Here is a 23192-nt window from a genome sequence, read left to right on the forward strand (position 1 = left end):
TCAAACTTGACAAATAAGGGATGATGGAGAATTCCCCATCCTTTATCGACAGCTCACTTTTATCGTCCGATAAATTTTATCTTAGAACTGAATGGAAAAGCAGACGTGATAAAATTCTGTTTGCTGTCGTCATCTCGCGGAATCTCGAAATGTCAAACTGTCGTAGATTTGTTTATCATACTAGGGTTTATTCTATAAATATAAACTCAAATCTCCTACAGGATTTTCCCACTGAGGGTAAATGCCAGAAAAGTTTGTTCTCATGTAGATAAAATTTAGCAAAATTTTATTTGAGCTAAATTTCTAAACGATTACGTGTAGCATTGATATATTGATTGTTGATTAGGCTTTAACCTTCAAAGAGTTGAAATAAAGAGAAAGTTGAATTATCAATGGGAGATGAATCACCCTGTCTTTGAAAAATTTTGTTAGGTGGCAGCCTCAGTACTGTCCGTTTCTAATTGTTGCAGAAAGAAGGCTTCTCTTTGTAGTATATACATCTTAATGTTAAATTTGGTGGCAAATGGCTCGTCGTTGTTTGTTATAATTTATTTTTTTAACAAAAAACTAAAAAATATCTTTTTAATCCCGCACAAGAATAACGGATCCGCGCACAGTCATTTTGTTAGACTTAACGAAGCCACGGACTTGAGCTTGATATATTGCGACACTCACATACTTCTACTCATAAAAAGAAGCTCGTTGACTTCTGCTACATTCCTTATGTCAAGTAAAGAGATTGTTTCAGGAGTCAGAGTTATTATGGAAAATATTATATTATGGAAAAAAAATTTATATGCGAAGGAAAATATGATTTATGGTGCTCGATGTTAAAATAGTAGTATTGTTTTATTTCGTTTCGTACATTGATACCTAAATTCGATTTCTACAATAGATAGTGAACTTAAGCAACTTTAAGAAATTGCCAACAGAAAATTATTTGGCGGATCTTCTTGATCGATAGCACTGCACAACAAAGTTATAGCTCCCTTTTATCTTCTCGATCTTGATTAGTCAGAAAACTTAATTAATTAATTAGGTGACTGTAGTCGACTTAAGGATGCAGAATTGGAACCGAAATTTCGCGCATAGTTTCCAAGTAACAAACAGCGGCATAATTACTTACGGAAGATGCTTTATCTACATTCTATGTACATTGATTTTTCAATTAAAATTGCCTGTTTCTGTAAAGAGGGCAAAAATTATGTTGTGCAGTGTGATCGCCCCCCGATTATCGATGAAGATTTAATGATCGTCCTGATCGCGTTCGTGAATCAAGAAGGTGTCTTGGTATAGAGAGCTTGGCGTTCGGTGCATCATCGTGACAAACGAGCTTCCCGATGCCGACGTCGTAGGGTTGGGCGTTGGGGTTAATAAGGGTGTACCTTGAAGACTGATGGCCAGTGGAAGAGCACCGGATGTGCACAGGCCCACCGCTCCCCTTCCGCTTCCCGTGACCGAGTGATATCTCGAAGGCCTCGTAGACCTAAGAGAGTCGTATTAATTTTATTAAATGTTTTTGCTTCTGTTTTTGTGAAGAGAATTGTTTTATTATTAAGAATTTCTATTAGATTTTTTAATACAATTTTTGATCAGTTGAAGCTTATTTATAGTTTAAAAAAAATCTGATTAGAGAAAATAAAAGCATTTCTGAGAACTGTACTACAAAATGGTTAAATGATAAAAAAAATAATATTAGGTCGAATTAAAATGAATATTATAAAAAAGAAATAATTAATTATGTTACCTCGAACACTTGCACTTCAGTAAGCGAATGAACGCGGCTCGGAAGGTTTTGTTGAAAATGGTGTAGATGATGGGATTGATTGTCGAGGACACGTAGCCCAGCCAGAGGAACGTATCCACCACGTGTCTCGGCACGGGGCACTTGGGACACGCGGCGAAGAAAATGTTAAGTAGGAAAAACGGCGCCCAGCACAGCACGAACGTGAAGAATACCAGCCCCAGGACCTTGCTGGCTTTCTGCTCGGTCGCGACCGCGTTCGCGGCCAGAGATCTCTTTTTCGTTCGGCCCGCCAGAAACCTTAAAGAATAATCGAATTTACGAAGGATGTGGAATTTTTAATCCTCCGGATTCCTTCCGGAGGAGAGAGGGCTACCTGAGATTCAGCGTGGTCGGCGTAACGTTCAGTTGCAGTTTCAGGGCCCTGAGGGTGAAATTCCGTGTTTCGCGCGCGATGTTCTCCGGCGTTTGGGTAGCCTGATCCACTTTCGACTTGAGCCGAGGTCCTACGGCGGCACTCCCGGCGCCGTTCACTGCTAACTTCAAATGCGGCAGGACCTTTCTCACACCTCCGCATTTGTCGCTGTTTCAATAATCAAACGAAACTTTCTAAATTCCCCAGAAACTATTGCGTGCTTGTTCTTTGAAAACGAACGTTATACTATATTATATTTATTTAATTAATCCTTACTTATAATTAAATTTTCTACATGATTTACATAATTTAATTAACATCAAGAGAAAAAGACAAATAAACATTGCGAAAACGCTTTCTCTATTCTTTCTCTATGTTATTATCTGCAATTATTTTAATTAAAACAAATTTTTTTGTAATGAAATATTTTTATTTCATTGTAATATGATTTTTGTTGCAGAAGTAAAAACTACATTGTTTATTTTATTCTACTTTTTATTTTGCAACATCAATCACATGGCAGTGTGAGATTGTTGGTTTCGTGTGCGAATTGTTGAGAGTTTACGATTAAAAATTGACACGTTGATGAAGAAAGTTGGGATTGCATTAATTCGCGGCTCCGGACTGGCCGTTGCGTCGCGACGCTTGATTTAAGATGCATAGACTCGTGGATCGTCGCTTCGCATTGATATCAGGGGTGTTGCATGCCCCGATTTGCCTCGTATAAAGCTGCACCATAGAAACAGTTTGATAAACGATTAACATATATAAATGAATGTTATATATTTGCAACTTTATTTTTTAATTCATGAATATCATAATTACATTATTCGAACAATTTAATTTCATTTCTGTCTATAAATATAAAGTCTGAAGCAATGTATGTGTGCGTGAAGAAGATATAATCGTGTTCAATCTAGTTTTTTTATCATTTATTCTCTATTTTAACATTTATTTTTATGTTAATTGTTTATACATAATATTTGTATGTATATTTACATCGTAATTATGCACATCCATTAGACTGAACATATTTGGATATAATGATTATACAGGAAGTACTTCCGAACTAATCGTAACTAAGCAGAAAAGGGGATGATTTCTTTGAAAGAAAAAAAAAAAATGATTAAATATCTTTTACGCAAGATTTTATTTTGAAGAAAGATATGTTTATGAAAATAATTGATTCTCTCACCTCTCCTTTTCCGCGTTGCAGCCGGAAGTGCGAACCTGTCTCGCCGAGGAGGCCGACGATCGCACGGCGGTGGTCGCGGCAGATGTATTAGACGTTGATGCTGTCGACGATGTTGTTTTTGTGGACGCGTATCTGCCGCCTAGCCGACGAAACTGATTCTCGCCATCCTGATTCTCGGCCGCGAATCGGGCCTTTTTCCGCAACAGTTGTACTGTCAGAACGTAAGTCGCCACCATGACGATCATGGGGATGTAGAAGGCGATCAGGGAACCGAATACGAAGAACGCCCGGTTGTTAATGACGCACACACCCGGTTGTGGCATGATATTTGATGAATTAATTACGCCTGAAACAACAATCGTCAGGATCTCATCACGCCTTGATTATCCTGTTCACTAATTAGCTGTTGATTGAAGCTCTCGATTATCCGTTAAGCTTCCAGGATCTCTTCCCGAAGCGTGATTTCCCCTCGAATCGTCGTAATCGTTTCACATCTTACGGAATATCTTGTTACAAGTGGAACAGATTAAATTTCAATTAAGATTATCTCAAGTGCTTGGAAATATAATTAGATTTTTGGAAGCTTTGTTTAAAAACGGCATCGATAGAGTCGTGTTTAAAACGAAATTATTTCCAAGAATGACTTCGAATCCGAGCTCTCTCGTTCTGACTTTGCGCGATTCTGACTAATCGATTACTCGTTAAGGGAGTAAACGTGGAATTACGAAAATTCCGAGAAATTTGGTATAACTCACCTAATTAGAATTTCCATCGAGTTATTTGCATTACAAGAGGTGAAAAAGAGGAAGGAGGTTACCTCTCTATTATCGATTAGGACGGCCATCGAGAGCCTTGATAAATGTGTATTATGCCGATAAAGCATCGCCGCGTCGTCACGCTTTTTCGCTCTTCATCTCGCGAGAATACAGTGAAAATTATCGGCTCATAAAAACGCGAAGTTGTCTATCGACCCACCGAGGTATCGCTCGCACCTTCTCACCTTCACTTTTGCATAATTTTCGAAAATGCAAAATAATCTATTTATTTAATTTTATAAACGGATTTTTGAAAATGTAAAATAATCTATTTATTTAATTTTATAAATGGATTCTTTTATATTATTTACTGTTTAAAATTAGCAGGCAATATTAAAAATATGTAGAAGTTAGTGTAATGCCTAATAAGAAGACAGAGAAAAGGAGAGGAAAGATAAACAGATGCTGCGATTGTTGAAGTTATTAAATTAATAGTGGCAAGTAGAAAATATCTATTAGGTCAGAAAACTCGTCCACTAATATGCATAATCGGTTTAGGATTTAAATTTTCCGTGAGAGGTACGATGCAGTTCCTCATAAAATAGTTTGCTCTTTCGAAGAGTTTTTGCCGGAATATGGAATTTAATTTGCTTCAAAAATTTTAGAACGAGCGAATGTGCCCTTATAAAAAAAAAATGAGAGAGATCTCTAATAGAACCTTATTATTTATCAGCCTTATAATGAAAATTCTTAATACCGTCCTTTTGTCGTAAAGGTTAACACAATAGATAAATAGGACGGACGATTTATTCTGGAATAGAATTATCCAGGATAAAGAGCATTGTATATTCTACGAGTGTGAGCAAACATGAAACGGCAGTTCTAGCTTCCCGTTTCTCGAATACATTTCATCTCGGGGATTGTTTGCCGATTCTACGCGTTTTCATCTTGTTCGCACTTACCCGTTTTATGAGATACGTGCCGGTCCATATTGGGAGGTTTTCTACTACGAGGAGGTATAACCTCCCTCCCTCCCCCCCCCCCGTTTAGATAGTCGCCGCTGAAACGAATGAGAGGGACATGAGGAGAAAAGGGGTAATTTACCTAACACCGTGATGGAACTGGAGACCAGCATGGCTAGTAGCCAGACCGCGGCGATCTTGAAGCCCACCATTCGTTTCGTGGATGTGTGACGTGTCCTGAGCGGATTACGGATACCCAGGTAACGGCCCAGAGAGATGAAGCACATGTGCATTATACTCGCCGAGCACGCCAGCACGTCGCATGTCACGTATACGTTGCACCACACCACGCCGAACGGCCAATACCCTGCAAATTCGAAAAGACGAGAAGCTAGGATGTCAAGTCAGAGCGAAAAGCGTTATCTGCTACGCGACCATCTTAGGCTGTCTATTATTCAAGCCAAAATTGAAGAGTTTACCGCGACATTGTCACACGTCCGTATTTTTTGACAAAGAAGATTACGTGATATGAAAAAGGTGTCAATTTTATTATTGTTGTAGTTGTATGCTTTATGTATAATTAAGCTTTAAACGTTTGAAATATTACGTGAAAAATATGATTATATTTTCTTTTTATGTTCTTACATTAAAGCATATATTTGGGGTGAAAAAATATCATAAAATCTTGCATGTACGTATATAATCTGCATAAAGCAGCGAATATGAAATAGCTTCACTTTCAAGTCTCAGTCAGAAAACATTGATTAAAAATCTAGTAGAGAGAAATTTAAGCTGTATTCAAATTTCAGTCATATTTGAATTATTAAAACATCGGACAAGATATCGAATAATTTATGATTATAATAATAATATTCAAAATTATTAATTAAAATAAATAATTAGTAAACTTTATTTCTGTCATATAACATTCTACATTTGTGGAAGATTTATAATCAAATAATTTACATAAATTTTTCTTTTTTTTCGTGGAATATTCTATATGTGTACGAAAAATCGGAAAAGGAAGAATTAATTAGTGAATTTTACGGCTTCTTTTTTTTGAACAATTTTTTTTATTGAGATACGGAAGGAAAGGATTTAGGTGGATATTTAGCTGGAGATTGTTGGACCTTCGTTAGGCATTTTTAATGACGCACTTTTTATCGAAGAAAAAATAACGGAGAAAATAGGCTTGGGATAAGCCCTCATTGCATAGATTGAGATTTAGCTTAGGAACGTATGAGGATGCGCGCGAACGTACAGTGCATTCCCGCGATACGATGAATGGACCACATCAAACGACGTCAAATGTCGGAAATGCGTTACACAAACCGTCACTTTCCACACGCAAATTCTGCGAGCCGCCGATGTATTTTTATCACTTCAAAGATTTGTGGAAACTCGAAGTATCCACCGATACATCTGGAACGTTTTAGTATTCATAAGCTGATCATGATTTGATATATGATCGGACGCCAGATCTGGATGCGCGCTTGCTCTTACTCCTTACGAGAATTTATAATTTTTTCGAACAGTTTTTTGATTCAATGATTATTGATTATTTATTAAATTTTTTCTAATGTGGGACACGTAAATATTTATATAAGTATTTCAATATTTTTTACGTTTTAATAAAATATGTATATATATAGATATAATTTGTGTTACTTCTCTTCACATTTAAAAAATTTATAAACTTTTACACGCGAATTTGAACTTTTTGTAGTAAAACTAATCGTATCACTCGATACGTAATATTTGATTATCGAGGAACGTTTATCTAATAAGAGTCAAATCTGAAATTTTCGGAATGCAACGAAATGCAACATTTCGTATGCAGTCAATGTTATTCCAGGGATTAAACAAACACTGTACGATCATACCGTATGATGATGGATTGTTCAAACAGCGATTTGCGAAGCAAAGAAGATCTGATAAAGTCAATAACGATTTATGTATACGAATCTATAATTAATGGCGCCTTCTCAATCACTGATAGAATAACAGAAAATAATCCAGCGATAGACTATCGGACTATCAACAACGGCGATAGTAATTTTATCATTCCATTTCATTTACAATGCGTCCCGTTTTTCATCATATCGGAGTTTCTCATTATGCAAATCCTAATGCTGTAACTACAGCTTGGAATGAATGACATTTAACGAGTCGAACGAAGGAGATGTCGCGACATACTTCAAAGCGTAGTTTCTTCCTTTAATCCACCGGCATGGATACTAATCCAATTAAAATAATCAACTTAATCCGTCGCCGTCTCTCGGTATAGTGCGCTGCACTCGTTGCGAGAATTAAGGCGAGAAGCGCAGAATTTCTGAGGACGCATAGTAACCCCAAAAATTTGCATAGTCGCGTTATATTAAGATCTCCTCGGAGACTACGTTGCGGAGGAATTTCATTAGTAACAGATTAAAGCGCGACTTGATGAGCAGACACACCGCAATAAAGGCCTAAATACGCAACAAAAACGTAAAGAGAAGAGTGAAAATAAGAATAAATAAAATAGAAAACAAACTATACGAGTATCATAGAAAATTCTAAATGACGACATTCAAAGTGATATGGATTGGCAGGCGCAAATCTTCGATATAATACATGTTCAATATTTAATCAAGGAGAGTTTGAGTAACGATTAAAATTAAAATGATAAGTACACATTGTAAATTACATTTATAATAATTACATATCGAGAATATATTGCATCGCACCAACCTCTGCGCTGACCAATTTGAACAGCATTGTTTAGCAAGCTTGATATTCAAATATACTGAAATTCAACAACTCCGAAGAGCATAAACTCCGGAATAAAAATTAAAACACGAGTAAAATTGAAAATAAAATTTGAGAAAAGGATTTGAATGCGCGCGGAGAATTCGCCCAAAGATTAAGTCCAATCGTTAAAATCTCCGTCTCGATATTGCATACATTAATAATTCCATTGAGATAATTTATGAAGAGATAACTTCGTTATTGCTATTGTTATTAATTCCGTGCATATACTGTATGCTCCCATTCTTTTATCAATTTTAAAAAGTTAACGGCGGAAACTTCGCGAGCTTCTCCGGAAATACGCAAGGAAAGAATTGTAATACGAAAGGGAGTAGCCGATAGTTCGCGCGTGAAGGCGCGAATGCCGTTGAATACGAAATATTCGCATAGCTCCGAGGCGGCGAGTTTGCCAATTTTCAGCCACAAAAGCCCCGTTACGCGCCGATGCGCATCCCCCGTAACAAGGTGCATACGCGCCGGGTTTGCACTGCCGCACCGCCACGTACGTGCTCGCAATGCACTTCCTGCCCTTTTCGCGGCACATATTCGCAAAAATATGAAAACAAACGTCGGAAATGAACCGCGCAACTTAACGAGTATAACGAGCGGGCTCAAAAAAGCGCGCTAGTTTCACGCTTCCAGTGATTTCAGCACGTTTGTGTCCTATCTGATATATTGACGATGTTTCGACGCTATTCTATTCACAAACGGTTAATTTAACCGATAAATAAAATTGAAATAAATAGTTATTGTAGAATAATTTTAAAAAGCTTTCAATATATTTATTATTTACATACTACCTTGTAAATTTTAATACTAGAAAATGCTTTGAAATTTTTCTGGTATCACGTTTTATATTTTATGTCGTTAATAAACTAGAGTAACGGTTTAAATCTTGTTAATTACATCATCCACAAAGTCTGAGAATATACCCGAGACGAATTTCGGGACGATTTACGATGGATAGGCGTCATCGAAGATAATTGTAGGCTGTCATCGAGCCGACGTAGATTGGACACTCGAAAGTACTTAATCGCCATACGGTGTGCTTCGTTGCTCGCAGCAATTTCAGTCGAAACGCGAATTAATTAGCGCCATAATCACGGCACCTCGTAATAGGATCAAGGACGTCGAGAATTATTAAATGTAATATCGTCAATTTAATCTTTAACGCTACTCTGCTTTTTGTTGTGTATAGAGACATTTTAGTGTATAAAATTTAAAAAATTATTTTTTTTTGCGATGGATGTGAAATATGGTTGGACATTGCAAAGTAACGAAATTTCAATAGACAGTTGGTATCAATATGTTTTCGATTTTAGGAATGTATTTTTAATATTTTGCTAATTGCTGTCTGTATAATCTTATATCTCGTATATTTAAACATATTTTTAAACTATTATATAAAGAATCATTAATACATAAAATTAATACATTTTTCTTATATAATCAGAGATTCATCTTGGACATTGCAAATTTCAAAATTTTAGATTTATCAGTTCAAAGTTCCAAAAGAGAGAAGATTTATGATTTATAATAAATCTGTGTAACGAAATCTGAATTTGAGAAAGCTTGAAAGTTTAGTAATCTCTCTATATAATTTTAATGATGGTGAATTGACAACACCCAAGGGACTCGGCGTACTCAAGACATCGATTGCCAATATATTTTTTCCTATACGCCAATACAACCCGCAGAAATATCGTGAATTTTGTGAACTGTAAAATATCGCAACGTCGGAGCTGGAAAATACGAGCGCTTTTATTTCAACGGCATTAGAATCGACAATCTAAGAGATTCAAGGAAATGTGTAAGGCTGGATGCTTCAACGGATGCTTCATATTAACGACTCGAATGGAATCGAATGGCGCGTTGTCATCGCTGTTGCGGATTTTAAGTTTCTCGGGACCTACATAGATGCGCGCCTGGAAATTACTCCTTTCAGGTCGCGGAGCAAAAGCTGTCTCGTTCGCGAGATAAACGAGCCGCGACGATGAATCCGCTAATGCCTCGCGTGTCGTCGGCGCGTTTCGCGTGAAGAATGGGGCACCAGCACGTGACGCGAAAACTCGCGGATGAAGTCGTCCCTCGACAACAGTGGCGGGAAGTGGCGAGCCGATCGATTGTTCCGTAGGAGAAAAGATTCATTTGCATATCATACATTAATTTGCTCAAGATCATCCTGAATGGTCAGTGATCAATGGTCTATTCTTGACTGAAATACTTGAAAATAACTCCACTTAGGTTAATTAACAGATTACACCGGCTGATGTATATATATATATATATATATATATATATATATATATATATGTATATATACTTTGAAGTTAACAATTCGTAATCCGGCTCCAATTTGTAACGGCACTTTGAAATTAAGTTTTGTAAGCGGAGATGCAGTTTTGAATTCAATTAACATTAATCACCGGGCAATTTACGCGATTGTTAGGAAACTTTGCGGTGGAGGACGTAAGTTCGGACGAAAGAGAAGAGAAGAGAAGAGAAGAAGAAGAGAGAGAAAGAGAGGGAGGGCGTAAACGGACCTTTCACGCAGATCGTCTCCCATTTCCACATTGTTCCACTATACCACGGCATCTTAAACTCCGGATTGTGTTACGAGCGTAATCTGATCGCGCGCGTCGCTACGCAGGTCCCTCTAAAATTCCGCTCCGGTGCGCCGCTAATACGCACTGTTCCGACCACTGTGCACCCATTATTCACGGTACTCGGCGGACTAGCCGCAGATATTCCTCTCTCTGTCCGAAATATTCCCTCGTCTTTTTCCACATTTCATGCCGCGCGCATGTTCCAATGTTTGTCTAGCGTCTTGAAATACTCGAAAAGACATTTGACGATATTTTTCATCCATGTCATTCAATGTGAACGCGTTTCATTTCATCAAGTCGAAAATTAAAAGGAATCAAATTATCAAAAGGGGGATTACGAATAATTTAAGAATAAAAGAGGGGAGAAGAGACAAGTCTCTTGAGAGTCTCACCCAAAAAGCCAGGTATGGCACCCAGAGGCATGACGAACAGGCTGACAAGGAGATCGGCCATGGCTAGCGACAGCAGGAAATAGTTCGTCACATTATGGAGTTTTTTGTCCAGACCCACCGCGAGACAAACCAATATGTTGCCCAGCCCGCCGGCGACTATGAACACCGCCACGAATAAGAAGCTCCAGTTGAAGCGACGTGTCTTAGTTCCCGCGCCGCCGAGCCTGGACCGGTGCGAGCAGGACACGGCCAGGTCCTCGGCGATGCTCCCGGCCGACGAGCATTCCAAAATCTAAAACACCGGATATTTATCGTCCGTTACGTCCGAGATGGATGACTGGAATTTCCAGAGGTGTTGAAGTGGAAAGCGACAATTTCTAAACGTCGTCACAGATTTGAAATATCGTCCCTCTCGTCTTCGAAATGAAGATCTTTATATGTCACCAATAGACGGAAATCGAACAACTTTATCGCTTCGAGGGAGAAATGTTCAAGTGAACTAGATATAATTTGAGATTCGAAAAAGAAATCTTGTAAAAGAATATTTAAAATTTTTCGTAGATTTTATGAATTATATTAATGATATTTAAATCAGAATCTTTAGAACTTCAAATTTAGACGTTTTGAAATTTTGTAATCTCTAGTTTTAAAAAAATTGTTCCTTCGATTTTATCTTTTAAACTATAATCTTTTTTACTATTTGAGTCTTTGAAAGTTATTTAAAAGAATTTTGAAAACTTCTGCGAAAAATTTAAATTAATTTAAATTAAAGAAATTCAATTTTCAGGATTAAATTCTATCTCTTTATAAATTTTCTTAATTTTTAATTCTCTTTGAATTTTTAATATCTTAAGACACTTAGCTGATCTAATCCCGAGTGCTTTTTTGAACTCTCGTAAGTTGAATTATGCGAATTTTAAATTCTCGACCTGGAAATTTCGATACTTTAATGTCTTCAGTCTTTCACAAGGAAAACTTACTTCCTCCTCGATGGACGTGGCATTACAATTTATTATCGGTATCCTAGATAGAAAGACACCCTCAATGCTCTCGAGGCCGTTGAGGAGCAAGGACACGTTGACGTTGCAACTCGCATAATCGCATGGCGTACAAAGGAGCGTCATCGAGGAAGCGGTAAAAGTCCCTCTCTCGATCGCCGTGCATAGATGATCGAATCCGCCGGAAACGATGTCGCACGACTCTTCGGCGCAACCCAAAAGGGTGTCGTTGCAGGACACCTGGTGCAGCAGCGTCGTCCAGTTACTCGCCCAAGCTGTCAAATTTCCCTCCGGGACCAGCATGACGAGTCTCGATGGTGTCCTCAGGATTAATAATACCTCCAGTCACGATCGATAACACGTATGTGCGAGGTTCTTATGCCGATTTGGAGTATTCCTGAGGACAATCTGAAGAAATAACAAGACTTTTATACCCACAATCTTGCCATGCTTTTAAAAGAGATTAAAATTTTAAGAAATAATACATTAAATTAATCATGTAATTTAATTTTTGATATTTATAAGTTTTAATTTAATTTACGTTTTTATAAGGATTCAGGAATTAGAGTAAAGTCTTTAGAAATTTGTTTTTACTTGTTCATTTAAAATTGGAAATAATTAAAAATATGGAATATTATGCATTGAAAATGATACAAAAGTCTAAAGCTAAACAATTTAGTCTTTAAAAAGCTCCATGTAAGGCTATTTAAATAGACTTAATTTTAGCGGATTAATATTGTTTTAAAAAATGTTGTCTTGTTTTATCCGCTTTGTTTTAATTATTGAAGATTAGAATGGGTTGTCATCGGTTTCTTTATCATCAGGAATTCACAACGTCAAGGGGGGAAAGGAGAGCGACTATTTGCGCGTTGATTGCGGGTAGAATCTTACGAACAAAGCGCTCTTTCTCGACAAACAAACAAAGGATCGGGCTCGAACGTCGGCTCGTAGACTATCGGGGACATCGATAAATGTGTAAGATCGGACGCGCGTGCGATCTGCAATCCATTCGGATATTTCCACAGGCGGGTTACAAAAATGTCAGACCCCTTCGTGGCCGCTATTTATTTGCCGGAGCGGCGCGGCGGCGGACCTCACCGGGTCGGATTAACTGACGTACAGGATATCGACAGTCCGTGTTCTCTACCTCGCGACAATGCTGATCTCCGAACAAATTGCTACTTCGGCAAGCTTGCCTGTCAATGACGTACCCGACGCATGTTATCCGGATTTATCCGTTACAAATAGTAATATGGAAATCATTAAAACTAAAAATTCTCTCTACAGAAAATAACTTCTCTTACCTTTCTTTCTAGTATCTTATTTCTAATAATTAATTCTTTTTCCCAAAATAGATTTCTCAAACAACACCGTCTCTTTCGAATTACTATACTCTTGAATTAATTACTTATAATCAGTGCGCAGGCTGAATCACATATACAAATATACAATGCATAATTATAATTTATTTACACGAATTACTTATATATAAATTACTTAAACTTGTGATTGGTAGCACTGATTAAGCTTTATATTTATGCTAGAAGGAGTGGAATTTATGCTAGAGTCCGTATATTAGGTCGGTGCGAAATTCGTTTGCGTCGACTAGTATTTTGTAATTAGCGTAATTAAAGCGGTTATCGCGAGTGTAGAATTTTACGGGCAAAACTGGAAACCGATTTCCTATTTCCCAGAAACGAAGATACAGCTCTCTCTCCGCCGAGTTTACGCGGAAAGTTGATAACGATACATTAATGCAGGGCATGAATAATAAAGTTGATGCATTAAAGCCGTGATGGAATATTGCGACGAGCGCACAAGAGTACTTGATCTATTTATATCTAAGAAAGTTCGCATATCGCAATATTCCGTGAATAAAAATAAACATAATTCTTGCTGCATGATCCGCATGTAACATCATGTGTTATTCGCAAAGCCGAATATATGCGCTGCCATATCGTCTTCCTTGTCTTAAATATGTATTCATATTCAATATTTAACAGATATTTTTAAGCTAATATATCGCAAATTAATTGAGAAATTACAGAAATTACATTAATGACAAACATTAATACATACATTAATCACAATTAATTACAATTACTATTTATGTTGCAAGAAGTAATGAGAGAAAGGGAGATGTATTTGCTAGACATTTTTAATTGTGACGAATTTTGATAAAAAAGTTACACTTTTATAACTGAATAACATTTAAAGATACTACAAAAGATGTTTTTCCGCAAAGCTGTTGCGCACCTCGTGGTTCGCAATTTTGCGGGAGTTTAATTTCAAAATTGCATTTCCGGGCTGCACTTTTCGACTTCGCAAAGAAGCCGAGGCGCGGCGTCCTAAGTGACTTGATCCGTGAAAGTGCATCACAGGGTTGAAGTACATCGTGTGCCGGCACCGATGTGCGCTCGCGTACCAAAACGAGCATGGGTTAACATGCGTTCGAGATCGGGACCGATGGGAGTGCGAACGGGAGATGCGGATGTAATTTATTAGCGGTCCCGCGTGGAAAGTGACGCGGCTTCGCAATGACTACTGACACCTCTAAGGCCAATGACAGCGCGCGCTCCGTCACGAGTCATCGGAACGATCATTAATTGGAGCAACTCAAATAAGATACAGTCGGTGTTCCGGTACATAATAATGCCGTCAATTAGTAAATTATTGCCATCTTGTTAAAGAGAACATGTTAAAGAAGTTAAAGATTACTGCTCCTCTAATTGTCTGCTCTTTAATATTCTTAAACAGCTGTAACATTAACTGTACAACTAAACAAAGTTTACATTTAGATTTTCTTTTTTATTTGAAGCACAGTTGTGTGCTCTACAAGCTTGTCGTCCATTAAGGCATTAAGTCAGAAGCATTCTGAATGGTAAAATATGAAAATGTAAACAATGTTGTAAAACAGACTATGCAATTATTTTATATCTACGAAATCTAACACAAGATGATTAAAATTGCCGATTTTCTTTATGACCATTATGATTCTATAGTTTGTTGATCGATTAGAATTAAACGTTAATATTGAATAATTTTCTGTTGATCATTTTGAATTCGTCGCAAATGCTGGTTGACATTAAAATTTCCAATATATATAAATTATTAATAAAAAATATTTTTTTCCATAATTTACTGCAAAAGCCATTTTTTATTAAGCCAATGAGAAATTTGCTACTAAATGCAATTGTACCATCGCCGTAAATAAATATTTTATTTTCCTACGAATTTGTTAAAGTTTACGAAAAATGAACGAATAATTTAATCGCAACTAATCAATCGTAACTTATCAAATTGTAAATCAAGACAAAAGTTCCTTTGTTTAAAATAATAAATGTGTTATATTTTTAACTGCAGGATTCCCCGATTCTTGAATAAATAATACCGTTTGTCCTTAATAATATATGCGGCGCTTAATAATCGATCCTTTCGGCAGAATGACGTAAATTAATCGCGATGTTTCACATTTCATTTTTCCGAGAGAGAGAAAGAGTAGAATTCCAGAAAAGGTCGACAGTAATCTAGTTATTTCCGCTTTCCATCGAAAAACCAGACGAAAAACCGGAAATTATGACTGTTTTTGTACAATGTATTATTACAAATTTAAGCTTAAAACATTGTTTCTACATTATATATATGTTCTTTTATAAACAGTCTGTTATATATATGTTCTTTTATTAAACAGAAAATGCATTAATAAGTACATTAAATGTAGTAAATTGAAATAAGGACTGATAAAGAATTATATAACGTGAAATAACATAGAAAATAGAAGATAATTTTTAAATGGTTTTTGTTATATACGAAGCAGAGTGGATCAGTCGGACTGACATAAAAGATGATTGAATCATTTTCTACTTAAAAAAATGGGACGATATTAAAGCAACAGGTCTCGGGTTGTCGCACGCTGATTCAGCTAATAAAATGTTCTGATTTCCGCCGAATGTAAACGGCTAACGGCTCGAGGCTTGTCACGGTATTGCAACGAGATCAATAGCTACATCACCTCTGATAAAGGGATCGCGATTAATGAGAGTCTCGCGCGTACATGCGGCTAATCGAATTGCATCTACGTAAGTGACAGCACTTAAAAATCACGCTCCAATGGCGAGAACTTCTTTCTTCGCAACGAAATGACGCATACTTAGTTTATCCCAGGTTTTCCTCTTTTAGCATCCTTCGATGGATTTTTATAGCATCTTGGATCTTAGAGCTTCAGTTTCACTTTTAGCTCGAATAAAGGTTTTCTAAAAGAGGCTTTAAATAATAATTCCAAGAATAACAAGTGTAAAAATATACTTTAGTAGACGTAATAACTATATATTCAGCGATATATTTGAAAAAGGAATATAATACTTAAATATATTTTTAATAAGTTTAAATATATAACTTTTTTTTTTAATTCAAAGAATTTTAAGAAAAATGACGTTGTATTGCATATCGTAAAATCTCTCAAAGAATTTGTAACTGAAGAGAAATTGACTTAGAATATTGCTACATTATTTTTATATTTCTTTTATTTGATAAAATTGCAATGCAATAAATAAATCATTTCTGCAACGAACACAAAATCTGTGAACCAATTCGAAAAGAAAATAGTATATTGTATACAATCAATTTTATATGATTGCACTTACTTTTCCAATTTCTGCTGCTCGCGTCTCGACGCCATTGATGTTCTGGTTTTGTCGTCGGTACAGTTTATTCATTGTCTGAACCTCAGACAGTTAAGACACTTTTCACTTTTTTCACTCGCGTTTCATACCAAATCAAGATTGTTCTCTTTCTATGAATCTGCAGACACTCGCAAGAAGCGAAAAAGGTAAATGTTTATTCACTTGTCCACGAGCTGTTATCCCCATCTCTTTTCTGAAATTTTAGCTTCGATAAACAATGATTTATTAAATGTTAAAAGTTTTCAAAAGAGATCCCGCATTTATGAAGTCATCTCTCATAGATTTCTCTGAGGGATTTTGAGCGAGACAATTTCCGCCAAAACCGTCAAGTAGAAAAGCCATCGAAGGTCAGACGAGTTTATGTGATGAATTTTCTCTAACACTAGATATATGCGGAAAATATTTTTGACTCGTTAGTTGCAAATATATTAGTTAGTTGCAAATAAATTACGACTTTGAAAGAATTTGTGTAAATGATAAACTTCTTTTCAACAACTTCGCTTACATTTTATCAGAAATTTAAGTTTTAATAAGCTTATTGTATGCTATTTAAAAGATTTATTTTATTTGAAAGATATTTTTTTATATGTTTTATTTAATTTATAATTTCTATTGTAATATCGTGCCAATTAATTTATATGTTATAAAGCAATTAAAAATCGAAAAAAATTATTAAGCAAACTTTCAAAAGTTTAATGATAAGTATATTTAAAGACAATTATCGAGATTTCTAATTAAGGATTTAATTGTCAGCGTGATTTATATATAATTATAAATTAGTTTGTATATTAATCAAGAGTATTAAGAGTATTAAGAAACGGATTTGCTAAGAAACGGATTTGAATTTCAATGTTGCGTATCATCTTTGGACTCACGAAACTCACCATGAATCTATATTATTTAATCTCACAGCTCTTCGATATCCAAAATGAATTCGGCCGTTCGGGTTTATTAAATCTCGTGTCGCTCGCTCGATATTTGAATAGCAAAGTAGCGCGACTACCGACTTTTTATGATGGCTCGAAAAGGGAACCGAACGAATCCCGGTGAATCAACAACGAGATTGTTAATCACAGAAACATATTAGACTGGAAACTTTATATTCTATCTACCTGCAATATTACTAAAGATCTTTGTAAAACACTTATCAACACTTTCTAATCTAAATAATGATTAAGTTAAAGTACAATTCAATCATTTATTAGATTGACAATTACAACGCCAACTATTTAGAATGTCATATAAATTTATTTTGTTTTAGTTTATATGCAAAATCAAGTAAGAATAATTTGTATCACTTTTTTATTTGCAGTGCAAAAGTTCCGTTATTTTATTAGCATATGCAGAAAATGCAAAAAATTCGCGAGTTCGAATTTAAACGTCAGAACTAAAAAGCATTTGATGGAAGACTCATCTTACGCACTTATTGTGCAAATAATGCCCCGGTCAATATTACCATAACAAAGAGATTATCTAATTTCTTTAAAAGTAAAACCTGTTTAATATAGCGATCTGTTAACTTGTTCAATTCGGCTTTGATATGCTTCGCAAAACTGTTAGTAAAGTAATTTTGCTATATATTTACAAAATCATAAAATTGATAACTAATGCGAATAATATATGCAGTATAGATGCTTTATAAATTTATAACATCTGATAACTTGGAAAATTCGAACAAATCGACAGATCAGTAATAAACTATCGAACGTTAATTAGAAATCATTAAAAATCTGGCAGATTTCTTACATTACATATTTACGGCGCAAATAAATGTTCATGAAGATTACTGTTTCACGGAAAAGTCAGTTAAACTTTTTAAAATAAGTAATCTCTTGGTAGCAATTGATTATCTCTAAATAAAAGTAATTTATATGAAAAAATTTATTATAAGTTGAATTCAACTTTAATTCTCTTCACAGATTCAGTTTTTTCACATAGTAACGAAATAAACAATACGCGACAACGAGACAACAATCTAAGAGTACACGATGCTCGCGCTCGGACCGCGCGGATCATACTGAAAAGGAAGCTACGGAGGCTGCGTGGTGAGAGATAAAAGGAGACGAGCGGGACGGAAGCGAGACGGAGAAGCGCTAAAATTTGCGCGCCGCTCGGTACCTCCCTTCCCATATCTCCCCTTTCCACCTGTTTTTTTCCATTTTCTTCTTGCGTTTCCGTTTCTCTTCCCCGCGCGTGCCCCGCTCTTCATCCCTATTACCGCGAACTTCCCCTTATTTCTTTACGGCAGCCGATTTCTTCCTTTCTGCCGCGTAATTCTTCCGGGCCTTCTCGTGTTGTAAATGTGTCCTCGTGCACACTTTTTCTTCTTCTTTCATTTCTTCGTTTTTCCGCTTCATGCCGCGCGATTTATGACTAGAATTTGCGACGGAGGATGACTAAATCTGAATAAAGTTTCTACATGAATGAAATGGCGAATTCAGCCCTTGGTTCAGCACCAACCCTTCTACCCCTCTCTCTGCGGTTGGCAAATTACTTCGGGAACCGCGGTAGAGATTCTAATATCTTCATTCTTCGTGCTCGAGTTAGTTTCGAAGTTAAAATTGTGATAGTTGTTTAAATTGCTTCAGAATTATTTACTATATCATAATATTGCTACGTACGTGATTTAATTTAATATTATATACTTACCAGTTTAATTTAATTTAACGTATTAATATCAAATTTGCTGGAATATTCTTTATGTATATTTTACATTTAGTTATTGCTTAAATATTTAAAGTTCAAATATTCGCGCGTATATTAATTTTCTTGCATTCTGTATAATTCATATTTATAAATAAATACTTTTATAAATGCAGACAACATATTGATATTGCTGACTAAAGATCCCAAGTCTTTTTAAACGACTGAAAAAAAGAACGCTTTTATTAGCAAGACGGGCATTTAATTTTGTCAAGGAAGAGAGCTTTCGTATTAGCCGCTTTGTTAATTGCACGTTATTTCCCCAATTAAGGAACTTTTCCAACTTTGAAAGCTTAAGCAACAGTATCACGATACGTATCGCGCGCACAATATATTATAGTAAAATCGCCCGGAAATCTGAAAAGCTTTGCAAAAAGTTTTTTTTTATATTGTGTTTCCTTATTACTTAATAATTACGTTAAATCTGAAAATATACAGTTTTTGTTAAACTGACTACCACTAGCGTTTCTAACAAAATGTTTTTTTGTTATGAACGGAATTATTAAAATACATAAAAGAAATGTTTTATAGACAATGAAGAAAAGAAAGAAAATAAATTAAGTTTAATTCGCCGTAGTGAATGTTGAAAAACATGTTGAATGTGTATACAGTTTCGATATACAGGATTTATTAAATTATTACAGCTAGTTACAATACGAGAATACACGATTTTTACATATACAATATATTATGCATTATATATATATATATATATTTACTTCATGCCATTTACTTTACACACACACACGCGCGTGTGCGCGCGTATACACGCATACATGCATTCTCACATTCTCGCGGTCTCTCTTTCTCTTTCTCTACCTATCTCCTTTTTATTAATTCTCTTGTAATCTCTTTTACATACAAAACGGATTATTCACGAGTGAACAGCGAACGATCATGAACGACACACGACTTTGTTTGCTAACTAACAACGCGCGGCTTCAATAAATAAGTCGTCCATGGTACAATGTACAAGTTAACAATAATGGCTCTCTTTCTCTCTTTTTTGTTTCTTTCTCTCTCGTTACGATTTACACGTGTAACAGCTGCGAAGAACCACAACACTTGTACATCAACTCGATTACGTTAATTACAGAAACACTCTCGAGACGCATCATATCTTCTCTTTCTTTTCCTTTTTCTATTTCTTCTCTTTTTATTTGTGTCAAACTTATGCCATTTATACTATTATGCTCCAGTGCAATTAATTAATCGCCGTCCTATATCGTATGTGATACATTCTGACAACAGCATATTCGCGTTTCCGTTATATGCTCAATCACAACGGTTTCCTGTTTGCACGGAAATACAATTTTTAGTTAAACGAGATATAAAATGAGAGAATTATGAGAATTATTTCCAGGCGCAAAATGCATTATATCAAAGAAGCGTAATCGTTTGCCTTTCTTTTCGCAGTGATTCGTTAAATACAGAGCGTCTGAGAAAATGTCGCATTAAAATTGCATTCTTAAAGTTGAAACCTTTCAGAATTTTCTTGTCGACAAAATATTAAGTAAAGAGTTTAATATTAAATATCAATTACATGTTACTAATTATGAACAAATAACTTGTATACAAAATAACAAATTTTTATAATTTAAATTTTCACAGAAAATAATGAGATTTTATATTATGGTCAAATTTATAAAATTTGCGTTTTTCTGTGACACTCTGTATGTGATATATAAGTTTTCTTGTATCGTAAGAAAACAATCTCAATATTAGAATTACAGAGACGGCATACTTTATTGACTTTATTTATCTCTCTCGGTTATGTGTGCGGCGTAATCTTTCTTTTTGTGATTCTGACGATCACAATAAAAATGTTAATCATTTACCGCTTGCGATCATATAAAAAATATGCACGCGCCTCCCGTGGGCGAATATAAAATATACTCTCATTATACAAGCCTGCACATATACACACTCATACATCGTTTAAAACGTTAATCGAAGTGTCGACATTCGACATTCGCCGCAATCGCAAAAGTACGTTCCCTTAATTAAATAGTTCTACGTTCGTTGAACATGCACGTTCCTGTTTTATGAAAATAAATTGAAAAAGTTACGAGACTTTCTAAGCAAGCTGCTATTTGGACAGTTAACGATTAAATTAATGTATCAGATGAACTAAACGAACGAATGAAACCTATAGGAGATATTATACTTTTTATATTATAATATAAAACAAATTTTTAATATAATTTATGTTTTAATAATGTTTTTATTAAATTCATATATGTGTAAAAAAAATTAATAATTTGTTAAATTACGAATAAGTCTTTTTACATAACGAATGAAAGAAATTGGAAAGTCCCTTTTAGGTTAGATTAAAGATTTAAATAGACTTTTTTATTTGCGTAAATTACTATTAATACCTTTCTCGAGAAGCATTTTCTTTTAGGAAACGGATATATCGGCTTTGGTATGAGGAAATACGGCCGCATTTTTATCGCACGTTTAACGTTAAACGCGCGAAAAAAAGCGTAGACCACATACTTGATTATTTCGTCTAGATACAGTTTGTAAATGCTAAAGTGATAAAAAATACTATTTTTTTCTTTGCCTCCTATCTGTGTATATTTATATACACACACATACACGCACACGCACATACATACATGTACAATGCTGTTTACAGCTTTTGTGGTTTTGTAACTTCCGTCATTTTAATTAATGTCACCATCAAGTTATCTTCGTTGCCAATGTGAACCGTTCATTGTTGATCTTGTAATTTGAAAAAATTAATAGTTTATAAAAAATCTCTTGTTTAATAAACATTTTTATCACTAAACTCTGCGAGATTTAATGTAATTTAAGAGAGATTACATTTTAAATATCATTCTTCTCTTGTATATTTTTATATACTTTGACTATTTAAATTTGACGAGTAAAGAGAAAAAATAGGCTATCAAAAAGTGAAAAAGATAAGAAAATTATGCATTGTGCTTTATATCAACATCAAAAGCAATTTCTAAAATTGGAAAAAAATTTCTATTTAGAAATACTTGTTACAAAAGTAACGAGACGCAATCACGTGATAACTCATCGTGATATTTTTATTTGCATGATAAAATTTAAAATCTTACGATTTTCGTAACTTAATCTTACAGCAAAAATCTTTGCATCCAATGTTTAATTAGGCAATCAATATCAAACTCCTAATTTATACGAGCGAGTCGAGATTATGCGATATTTCATTGCAAAGTGCGAAAATCGAATTCTCGAGCAGTCTTTAAAAAGTTTATCAGAGTCAATAGTTACGATTAAACAGTGCCCGCCGTCTTAACTTAATTGATTGGAAAAGGGATGTGAAACGGATAATATTACAAATCTTACAATGGTACCAAGTTCTAAATTATCCATAAATACATCTATAAATTGACATCTGCATCTCGAAACGCCATCTTTCCTCATTTTTTTTTGCGTATTTCTGCATATCTTGCCTATAGTATACGATTAAATTATTGCGTAAAACTTTTCTAAACGGGATCTTTCTAGAATCTTAACTTTTTTATAAAATAATTTCCCTCGTTGTCGTAAATCAAGTATTTGTAGTTTTTCTATCCCGGAGAAATACGATAAATATCAAACAATTCTCTTTTTATTCTATCCACGGTTTTATGATTAATTGCCCTTTATTTATATTAATTATATAAATTAGGTATTAATTCTGCGAAATTTATATGAGGAACAAGAAAGCGCTTACGATCGTCCTATTTACGCAAACGATCTCTGCAATGTGCACTAACATACGTATTTACTCTCAGCATTATTAAAATAAAATTGATAAAAGAGTTTATCCCATGCACTGGTGGAACTTAAAGACAGTGTACTGGCCATAAAGAATCGCAATTGTAGCTTATAAATCTAAAGAATCTCATTCTCGGATTTATATCAATCCAATACCTAATTAACTATAAATATTGTTTTAATGTGAGTTAAAATAATTG

The 23192-nt window shown here is 35.1% G+C and overlaps 1 protein-coding gene across 3 annotated transcripts; it reads right to left on the reverse strand.

Moving 5' to 3' along the window:
* Positions 1-842: 842 nt before the first annotated feature.
* On the reverse strand, positions 843-18549 carry LOC105457384 (D(2) dopamine receptor A). 3 transcript variants are annotated; one of them, XM_011702020.1, is made up of 10 exons: positions 18283-18549; positions 17421-17648; positions 16498-16729; positions 11837-12262; positions 10857-11148; positions 5214-5438; positions 3355-3700; positions 2121-2327; positions 1748-2044; positions 843-1486 (listed from the first exon to the last, which is right to left on the reverse strand). In XM_011702020.1, exons 4-10 carry the CDS (start codon positions 12155-12157, stop codon positions 1246-1248), a joined length of 1929 nt encoding a protein of 642 aa, XP_011700322.1. In that variant the 5' UTR covers positions 12158-12262; positions 16498-16729; positions 17421-17648; positions 18283-18549; the 3' UTR covers positions 843-1245. The 3 variants fall into 3 exon arrangements, with proteins under 3 accessions (XP_011700322.1, XP_011700321.1, XP_011700320.1); XM_011702019.1 differs by lacking the exon at positions 17421-17648; XM_011702018.1 differs by having other exon boundaries at positions 17421-18549.
* Between the last annotated feature and the right edge of the window lie 4643 nt (positions 18550-23192).

Source organism: Wasmannia auropunctata, unplaced genomic scaffold, assembly GCF_000956235.1.
Source record: "Wasmannia auropunctata unplaced genomic scaffold, wasmannia.A_1.0 LD335244.1, whole genome shotgun sequence".
In the NCBI taxonomy this organism is placed as follows: domain Eukaryota; kingdom Metazoa; phylum Arthropoda; class Insecta; order Hymenoptera; family Formicidae; genus Wasmannia; species Wasmannia auropunctata.

Bases quoted from the DNA above. Each gene is read 5' to 3' on its own strand.
- LOC105457384 (XM_011702019.1), bottom strand. From the start codon at position 12,157: ATGCTGGTCCCGGAGGGAAATTTGACAGCTTGGGCGAGTAACTGGACG. The intron at 11,149-11,836 runs GTAAGTTTTCCT...CCGGTGTTTTAG, and splicing joins CCACGTCCATCGAGGAGGAA to ATTTTGGAATGCTCGTCGGC. The intron at 2,328-3,354 runs GTGAGAGAATCA...TTATTGAAACAG, and splicing joins TGCAACGCGGAAAAGGAGAG to CGACAAATGCGGAGGTGTGA.